This window comes from Elaeis guineensis, chromosome 13 (genome assembly GCF_000442705.2).
Source record: "Elaeis guineensis isolate ETL-2024a chromosome 13, EG11, whole genome shotgun sequence".
Taxonomy (NCBI): Eukaryota; Viridiplantae; Streptophyta; class Magnoliopsida; order Arecales; family Arecaceae; genus Elaeis; species Elaeis guineensis.
The window spans coordinates 16,773,947-16,784,680 of NC_026005.2; the positions used below are offsets into that span (position 1 = coordinate 16,773,947).

The 10,734-nt window shown below is 45.4% G+C and overlaps 1 protein-coding gene across 1 annotated transcript; it reads left to right on the forward strand.

Annotated features, from left to right (window-relative positions):
* Positions 1 to 262: 262 nt before the first annotated feature.
* Positions 263 to 1,229, forward strand: LOC140853091 (uncharacterized; the record flags this gene model as incomplete). Its single annotated transcript, XM_073247194.1, has 1 exon — positions 263 to 1,229. A coding segment is annotated over one exon (723 nt), but the record flags the coding sequence as incomplete, so codon positions are not given.
* Positions 1,230 to 10,734: the final 9,505 nt, after the last annotated feature.

Below are 10,734 nucleotides of genomic sequence, written 5' to 3' on the forward strand. Positions count from 1 at the left end.
CAATAATTTACTGACATCCCGTAATTTACTGGCATCCCGTAACCTTGTTCCCCTGTTCTTCTTCTAAACGGGATGCATTGCCCACAAGATGGTGATATAACCTGATAATTTCTCTGAAATCTTAACTAAGAAGTAAGAAGAATCCACTGTGACGCAGTCCATCCAACGGCAAGTCAATGGCAAAACAAACTTGATGATGACAAGCTTTTTCATTTTTGACCTCCAAGCCAAGTAATTGTGTCCTTCATCTCCTCTATAATTAAGAGGCCAGCTTCCGGGATCTGGAACCAAACGTCCTCTCACATTCCATCCCTTTTCATCACAATGCCGCCCCGGCCTAGACACAGGCGACGCCCACCCGGCCCTCCGCGTCCTCGCCCGGAACCTCCCAGGCCGCCACCGCCCAGACCTGAACCGCCGCCACCCAGACCGGAGCCTCCCAGGCCACCACCGCCCGGTCGTCCACCACCCCGGCCAGAACAGCCCAGGCCGCCACCGCCACCCGGACCAGAACCGCCCAGGGCCCCTCCGCCACCCCGGCCAGAACCGCCCAGGGGCCCGCCGGCCCGTCCAGAACCGCCCAGGGCCCCGCCGGCCCGTCCAGCACCGCCCAGGGCCCCGCCGCCCCGGCCAGAACCTCCCAGGGCCCCGCCTCCCCAGGCAGAACCGCCCAGGGCCCCGCCGCCCCGGCCAGAACCGCCCAGGGGCCCGCCGCCCCGGCCAGAACCCCCAAGGGGCCCGCCGCCCCGGCCAGAACCTCCCAGGGCTCCGCCGCCCCGTCCAGAACCGCCCAGGGCCCCGCCGCCCCGTCCAGAACCGCCCAGGGCCCCGCCGCCAGGACCTCCGCCACCCCGTCGAGAACCGCCGCGGCCGCCGCCGCCGCCGCAGCCCCGGCCAGAACCACGAGGGCCGCGGCCACCCGGTCCGCCGCATCATCACCATGGACCGCGCGGCCCGCCTCCACCATGATCACACCGTCTATTAGCAATGGTGTGGAGATCGGATTTTTACAAATATTGTGCAATTGTGTGGAGATCGGATTTTGACAAATATTGTGGAATGCTTCGAGAGAGATGCCGGTGCTTTTTTTTTTTTTCTTTTCGAGGAACAGAGAGATGCCAGTGTTATGTTGTTCATGCGTGAGCCAGGATTCCCGTCATTGGCAACTAACGTATCGTCTTTGCACGTCTAATAAAATCCCAGTGTGTTGATTGATGGATAAATAGTGGTTGATCTTGTTTGGGCATGATTGCTTTTTACCCAAATCGAGGCTGCATTCGGTAATGTTTCTATTTTTTTAATTTAAAAATAAAGATAGAATAAAGATAGAATTTTTTCTCAGATTTCTCATAATAAAAAAATATATTTATTTTTTAAATAATAAAAGCAAAAATAACGTGAGAAGTCAGAAGCATGTAATCGGACGAGCATTGGGATAGTGAGGAGCGGGAGAGGGGGGCAACTAGGGACAACATGATGGAAGCTGCTTGAATGGAAGAGCACTTGATCATGCCAATAAATGATAGAAATGGATGGGACATTATTGCTCGGTCTCTCCGATGTGGTATGACATGGAAGGTCAGCTCGGATCTTCCACCTATCTAGAGTAGATAGACACCGGTCTGGATTCTGGACATCTGCAAGAAAGTTCGTTCGCACCGAAGGAGATAAGGGGGTGTTGGTATAGATTCTCATCGATTAATCGATTACCTTCCTACTTGTCTCCATGCCGACTAAAAAAGTCGCACCGATTAAACCACTGTGGCCTTTCCCGACTCAGATCAATGAGTCCTACCTGGTCGACTCAATGACGGCCTCTATCAACGATACTCTGCCGACTAAAGGCAGCTCTCTCTTAATCGGCATCAGGCCGACTAAAGTTGATGTGCCACCTACGGCCACTTACACTCAATAGCACTCAGCCTGAAACCGACTTCCTATTCGGTGTACGGTCGACTATGTCAGTCGACGACGGGATACCACCTCTCAATGGCTTTATCTTGCCGACTTTGACAACGCGGGTCTTTACCAACTAGCTGAGAATCAAGCATGGTCACCATGCCATTTTGACAGACCGTATCAGGGTCATGTCACTCAAACGCCATACTCTGACTGCGTATCATGATGGGATGCTATGAATTCATTAAATGCGCCCATGAGGTCATTTATTATTTCCTACGTGCAGTGGCATCCGCCACACTATCCGTGCCGAATACAGGGCACACTCATCGTCAATATTTAAAGATGCCCATGCGACACCACACTATGCTGTATGATAATACACGATCGACATGATCATCGTAAGCAGAGACTCCTCCAGGTAAGCATACTATTTGCAACCCAGAGACTCTGTCGCTCTCTTTTCACGAGCCACCTCACTAATTTGAATGTCAGAGGGTCCTCGTCGGAGCCACCTCTGATGGGACTTATTTTTAGGCCTTTCTTCTTTGGCACCGGACAGAGCCCGGCACTACCCTTCTTCAGTCATTCTCACCGCTCTCAGTCTTGGTCTTGACTGTGTGCACCTTCTCCGATGATGGCATACCATTTTTCAACATTCTCGCTAACTCCCAACAGGTGCGGCCCCTAGTCGGCTCCAGACCGACTATCGACTATCCATCGGAGAAAGGCCATAATAGTTCGATGCACCAGGAAGGGGAGGTCGCAGTAGAAAAAAATTTTTTCTCTCAAGAACCCCTATAGCCAAGACGAGGGCGCAGAATGTTTCTGCAAGCTGTGTTCGACGCTCGTCATGGCATGACGCACGTTTGGTGACCCATGAAGAGCCGAGTGCTTCACGACTATCGGTGATGGTGGATCCTGGATTTGCTGTCCTTGTGCAGTAGGTAAAAAATTTGACAGAAGCTGTCCAAGGTCTCTAGCAACAACAACTGGAAGAGGTCGCATCATGTGATGCACCTTCCGGACGTAGTCACCGACCACGATCTCCAATCCGTCACTTTACGTGGCACTCCCGTCGGGCGAGTTCTCCACCCGCTTGACGGTCACTGTGTTTAGAATCTCCGCACGCTTCGTGTGTCGATTCCAGTGATTGCCGGCCTCCACATTCCCCTTGAAGAACTCAGCCCAAGAGGAAGAGGCTGCGGTCTCCGTCAAGATCCTCTTCTTCTGGGAAAGGTTCTATTCCAGGTTACTCACGGCATCCCAATGTATTGCAATAATGGCTGGACGAGTATGATCGAAAACTAAAAGAGATAGATCACCGCCTGGAGCGGCTCCAGACCAATCATTGAGACCTGACCAATGAATTTGGGATCAGTACGATCCACCTTTCTCAAGATGGATCCTCGATGAACCGATTCTTAGTCAGTTCAAGATACCACAAATCGAGCCATATGATAGCTCCACTAACCCACTCGATCATCTTAAAAGCTACAAAGCTCTCATGCTTTTACAAGAGGCATCTGACGGCCTCCGCTGCATCGCCTTTCTAGTTTCGAAAAATCGCACGAGCATGGTACTCGAGGCTACAACCAGAAAGCATCAACTCTTTCAAGCAGTTTGAGCAACTGTTCATGGCATACTTCAACACAAATCAGAGAGTATCTAGAACTACTGATAGTCTTTTCTCCATCAGGCAACAAGATAGAGAATCACTATGCGACTTCGTGGCGTGTTTCAACACTGCCACCCTAGAGGTCAAGGACCTCGATGAGGCGACGGCTATCACGACGATGAAGCGGGGACTCTGGAACTCTAGATTCATCTACTCTTTGGACAAGATGCTTCCTCAGTCCTACGTCAAACTCCTTAAGCGTGCACAAAAATACAACCGCATCGAGGAAGCCGCGACTAACCGACGCCAGTTCGAGAGAAAGGGCCCAAAAAAGAAGGCCAGAAAAGGAGGAGTCTTTGGGGAGCTTAGTCGGATCCGTACTGAGAAGGAGGCTCCACCTTTCTGATTAAACCAGAAGCCCAAGAACTTTGTAAGCAGGTATGACTCCTACACACCTCTGACTATTTTTCGATCGTCGATCCTTATGGAGATAGAGGGGGAGAACTTTCTTCGCCGACCCTCATCGATGAAGATGAAATCTCATGATCGAAAGCGCTACTGCCGCTTCCATCGCAATCACGGACACGACATAGAGGAGTACCGCCAGTTGAAGAACGAGATCGAGGACCTGATAAAATGGAGATATCTCAGGAAGTATGCGCGAGAGTGACCTACGCAGCTACTTTTTGATCCACCTCATCTAAAACTAGAGAAAGAGACTCACATCCAATTGATAGTAGATGTGTTCAACATGATCTCGATAGGACCATGGCTCCAGGGGGTGGACGACTCTGAACACACTCCCAAGCAGCAGCGGGCCGACAATGACATCGTCTTTTACCGTAGTAGATTTGTGAGGAGTCCAGACTCTCACAATGATGCTGTAGTTATATCAATGACAAATGACAAATATGATGTAAAAACATATCTTGTTGATAATAAAAGTTTCGCTGATATGATTTTCTATGACTGTTTCTCCCAGATGTAGCTTTGTGCTAACCTTCTCAGACTAGTCAGCATTCCTCTAATCGGATTTACAGATGACTTGGTCAAGGTGGAGGGTGAGATTGAACTCTCTGTCATGATCGAACAATTACCTCGACAGTCAACCATGCACCTCAGCTTTCTTGTAGCCTGGGTCCCATCTGCCTATAATGTTATCTAAGAGCAGTCCAAACTAAATGTGCTTCGAGCGATAGTCTCAATGTACCATCTGCTCGTGCACTTTCCGACAAAGAAAGGAGTCGGCAAGATGAGAGGAGACCAGTAATTTGTCCGATAATGCTACTTAACCACTCTCAATGGAAAAAGACTAGTCGAAACTCTCCTCATTGATGACAGACTGGATCAGAGAGAAGTCAAAAGTCGGGAAGAACCTGCAGAGCAGCTCATTTTAGTTTTTCTATACAGTGGAAACCCAACTAAAACCATTCAAGTCGGATCTTCATTGAGTGAGGAACTGTGAGAGAAGCTACTTAATTTTTTAAGAAGAAATATGGATGTCTTTACCTGATCTACCTCAGACATACCAGACATTCCTCCAAAAGTCATTATCTACAGACTAAACATTGATCCTGACTATAAGCCGGTGAGACAAAAGAAGAGAAGCTTTGCTTCAGAGTGACAGAAGGTCATCGATAAAGAAATTGATAAGTTATTGATAGCGAACTTCATCCATGAGGCAACCTATCTGGATTGGCTCGTGAATATAGCGATGGTCAAAAAAGTAAATGAAAAATGATAGATCTGCATCAACTATACTGACTTGAACAAAGTCTGTCCTAAGGATAACTTTTCACTCTCTAGAATAGATCAACTAGTCGATGCAACGTGAGGACATCAACTGCTCAGCATTATGGATGCCTTCTCTGACTTCAATCAGATCTGGATGGTATCCGAAGATGAGAAGAAGATGGCATTTATCATAGAGAAGGATCTATACTGCTACAAAGTCATGCCCTCTGGCTTCAAAAATATCGAAGCAATGTATCAAAGGCTGATCAACAAAGTCTTCAAAGATCAGATTAGATGTAACATGGAGGTCTACATCGATGACATGCTCATGAAAAGCACTGAAGCTGCCCTCCATATCAATGGCCTGCTTGAAGCTTTCGATGCCCTAAGGAAGCACCATATGAAACTAAACCCGACTAAGTACGCCTTCGATGTCACGTCGGAGAAGTTTCTTGGCTTTATGGTGATAAAGAGAGACATCGAGGCAAATCTTGAGATGATCAAGATGGTTTTCGATATGAAGCCTCCAAATTTTTGGAGGGACATTCGAAAATTAGCCGGGCATGTCGCTTCTTTGAGCCGATTTATTTTCAAGTTCATAGAACGGTGTCTTCCCTTCTTCAAAATCCTCAAGCAAATAAAGGACTTCACCTAGACGGAGGAGTGTCAAAAATCCTTCGATGAGTTGAAGCAATACCTTAGCTCTCTTTCACTTCTAACAAAGCCCAGCACAAGCGACGAATTGCTCATGTACATGGTGACGGCTTCTGAAGCCATCAACTTGGTATTGATCTACGAAGAAGATAAATTGCAGAGGTCCATCTACTACATAAGTCGGATGCTATGTGATGTCAAGACAAGATATTCTCTGATTGAAAAGATCATCTTCGCAATCATAATGACTATTCGGCAATTACGGACCTATTTTCAAGCCCATTTGGTGAAAGTTTTGACTAACCTCCCCTTGAGGACTTTACTTCATAAGCCAAATACCTCAGAGAAAATGGCAAAGTGGGTGGTTGAACTCATCGAGTTCGACCTTTGTTTTTCCCCAAGATCTTCTATGAAGGCCCAGATTTTCGCTGACTTTATCATCGAGTGTACCCCAACCGATAATGATCAAGTCGAAGATAACTCTCTGGAGGATACTTAAGAACTTGCATGGATTCTACATGTGGATGGAGCTTCAAACGCTCAAGGATGCAGCATGAGCCTGATTTTGACCAATATTGACGGGATGGTGACCGAGTATGCTCTTCGATTCAACTTCAAAGCTTTAAACAACTAAGTGGAGTACGAAGTCCTAATAGTCGGGCTGAAGATCGCTAAAGATCTCGATGTGAAGCATCTATAGATATTCACCGATTTGTAATGCATTGTCGGACAGTTTCGAGGAGAATATGCAGCCCGAGACCCTATCCTCTCTAGATATCTACAAAAGCTTAAGTCTCTGTAGTCATATTTTGGCTATTTTGAGATTTCTCACATCTCTCGCTTCAAGAATGCTCGAGCCGACTCTCTGTCTCATCTCGCTACCTCCAATTGCAGTGAGCTTGAAACAATTTTCATCGAGCATCTCGAGAGCCTGAGCATTGACTCAAAGGAAGAAGTTCACCAGGCCCAAGTCAGACATGAGCCTAGTTAGATTGACCCATTCATCAACTTCTTGATGAATGAAACCTTGCCAGTTGATCCTGCTAAGGCACATTGATTAAAGAGATTGGCAACTCGATATGGATCATTGATGATCAACTCTATAGAAGGTCAGCATCTCTTGCCCTACTTAAGTATCTCCAACCTTTCGAGGCCGACTACACTCTTTGGAAGGTGCATGAAGGTATTTGCGGCAATCACTTGGGGGGCAAGTTGCTATCCTATAACATTCTCTGATAAAGATACTACTGGCCGACTATACAGAAGGATGCCTGTGGTTTGATATAGAAATGTGACTATTGTCAAATGTTCACCAGCATCCAGAGGCTTCCCTCAGTCACCTTACAACCATTTCGGTATCCTAGCCATTCGACCAATGGGGTGTCGACATACTTGATCCATTCCTGCCTGCTAGTGGACAAAGGAGATTTCTCGTAGTGGCCATCGACTACTTCATTAAATGAATCGAAGCTGAACCACTAGCATAGATAATAGAGTAGAAGACTATCGATTTTCTATGGAGATCCATCATCTGTCGATTTGATCTACCCTGAGTTATCATTACTGACAACGACTGATAGTTCAACGATACCAAGTTCGAAGAGTTCTGTACGAGGTATCACATCATCCACAAGCTTACTTCAGTTGGACATCCGCAATCTAATGGTGAAGATGAGGTAACCAACAAGATGATTCTCCAAGGCCTGAAGACTAGAATCACTCAAGCTAAAAGAATGTTAACCGACAAGCTACACAGTATCCTATGGTCTTATCGAATAACTCCTCAGATCTCGATCGGAGAGACTCCATTCAAGTTGGCGTTCGGGACTGAAGCCATAATTTCAGTTGAAATCGGCTTATCTTCAACTTGAATGGAACACTACGACGAATCAACCAATTTAGACAAGAGACAAGCAGACTTAAATTTGCTCAAGGAAATTTGAGAACGAGCTTGACTGAGAATGGGCTCCTATCGATAAAGGATAGCTCGGTATTACAATTTTTGAGTTAAACAAAAAATTTTCTAAATCAGATATATAGTCCTCAGAAGAGCAGAAATCTTCAAGCCCACTGAGCAAGAAAAGCTGTCTCCAAATTGAAAAGGTTCCTACAGAAACTCAGCGGTCCTGCGATCGTGGGCCTATAAAATTGAGAACTTGGATGGTACCGAGATCCCTCGAACCTGAAATGCAGATAACCTATGGATGTATTATCAATAAGAATGCCTTCATTAATAAGAAGGTCTTCCTTTCTATAAATTCTATCTCTTATAGTTCAAGTTCTTGGAGATCTATAGTGCAACCACTCCCTCATCAGCTTGTACCTGATGAAGCGTTAATCGGCTCATACCTGACTAATGAAGCTAGGAGTGAGCTCATTTCTGACAACGGGTGGGTTCCTCGATCGTAAGCGCGCTTGCCGAAAGCTGCAGCGTTAGGTTGAACACGAGACTTAGGCAAAATCTTTGTGTTGATTGACTGATGTCCGATTAGTGGAGCCGCGAGTTTCGACATCCGATGGCATACCTGTCCGAGTGCCAACGAGCCTGACAGGGTTTGTAAACTGCAGAGCCATAACACCTGACAAAATAAGTATGGTTTTTAACAAATAACCGAATATTGGAGCCACATGGTTTGACAACTGTCACTATACTCGCAACAGTCCAAGGACCGCGAGCATGTAAGCCACAGTTTGTCATACGATCCAACGAAAGCAAATTATGGTAGGTCAGCTCACTACCGACTATAAGGGATCCATTGATCCAAATTGAAGATAATAATTTTTCTCTAAGTTCCTACTCAATGAAATGATCTATGACATAAAAAAGGGATGAGAGAAACGTTCTCTTATGCATGGAAGAAAAGAGAAAAAAGAGTTTTTCTCTAGATCCCTAGCTTAGAGATCCCCATCCTCTTATTCTTCTTCTTCTTTAAGAGTATTTTGAGAGAAAAGAAGAGTTCTCCTCGATCGTCAAGATACGATCTCTACAAAAAAACTAGTTCTTCGATGAGATTAAAGGCTTTTGATCAGATCAAAGCTTCATATGGATATTTATAGAGATCGGACGCTTGTGCGGCTTCAAGAAATCTATTGTAGATATCTGAGATTATCAAATCATGGATGAAGATCGGCCCGTGCAAAGATTTAGATTTGATGATGGAAAAGCAAAACAGATATGCGATCTAATCATATATTTATTTCAGATTAAAAATTAGATCATGTTATTTCTGCATATGAATTAGATCCTTAGGTGCTTACATATGATGTATGCATGTTTCTGATTAAAAGTGTTTTAATCAATTTTTTCACTGCATTTTGATTTTGAAAAAAATTGATATCCACATGCATGAGCATCTTAGAAATTCCAACACATGGAAGTCCCTACACAAAAGGAACTATTGATGGAGCAGGCTCTTTTTGACGTTGGACTTAATTTGGCACCTGTCATAGGTATAGCATAGTGTAGCTCTTTCCTTTTTTCTTTTTCGTTGGATTTCAAATTTGTGACTAAGTCATTATTGTATTTTATTCGTAGCTATGGGACGACCATCGACAGATGAAATCTGACGGTTTGCCATTAAGAAGAGGCTGACTGCTGGTGCGGGTTCCTCTCAAGCTCCGAAGAAGAGTCGGACCGACAGTCAGTCAGTGGTGGCAGGCCAAACCGGCACCACGTCGGTAGTCACTCCGTTGTCCCATGCTCAACCAGTTATTGCACTATTAGCTCCGACTGTGCTTCCACCCGTCGAAGCACCTTCGCCTATCGGGGAGACAAGCAGGCAAGATGATGTCATCGTGATCATCAACTCGGAGCCAGCCAACGAGGGGCCAACTATCTCTTAGGCACTGCCTATGCCCATTCTAGAGCCAGGCAGTGTGGGGCTGATGATGTCTCGGGCAACTCCCATGCCTGAATGGATGGGTGCTCCAGTCAAATCGCCATCTACCTAGGATTGAGGGAAGGCTCCTGTAGTTTTTGATAGTTGTGAGGCTTCGAAAGACTGAATGGGGCACTGCAACATTTGGGTTCATGCTGGTGAGTCAGCATTGGCGAACTTGAAATTGGCAAAGCAGTTTTTGGAGGCCGTACTTCTCCTAACTGATGGGAAAAATAGAAAGAGTCAGACCATGGCCGACATGTTTTCATCTTACTACCCAACGATACTCAGTGTAACTAGATATTCCATCTTCTGTTTGTCTTTTTTACACTTGCTTTTTCTAACTGTTCTTCTTTTTTTTTTTCAGCTGATGCATGACATGTCAGCACTAAAGAAAGGGTATCTGATGTGCAAATCTTAAAATTTGTTTATAAAACCACAAGCGCACAGTGTGCAGAGTAGCACGACCAGCGAGTACGGATCGATCCCACAGAGACTTGGTTTAAAAATAATTTTCAAATCTATGCTCAAGCGAGCTTTAAAGAAAATCGAAAATCAAAAGTTGTTTGCTAAAGACAATAAGACTAAGGATCTAGGATTTTTGAATCCACTAGATCTAGATTAGGAAATTCTACCTAGAATTTTTCTTATTGATCCTAACGACTACTCCTCTTGTCTTTCCCAAGCATAGATTATGAAGGGACTAAGGCCCAACGATAACCCATCAAGATTCTTTACAGGGGAGTAGTAACTAGGATCCCTTAGGATTTTCTCCTCCTATGCACTGAATCAAGCATGAACTATGAAGGGACTCTGACCCAACTGTAGTTCATCAAAAATTCTTGGCAAAAGAGGAAGAAAAAGAAATCCTAAGAAAAAGAAAGAACCCTATGTAAAACCCCTACTCATGATCTAGCTTCATCGCAAATCCTAGAAGGGATGCTTAGCTAG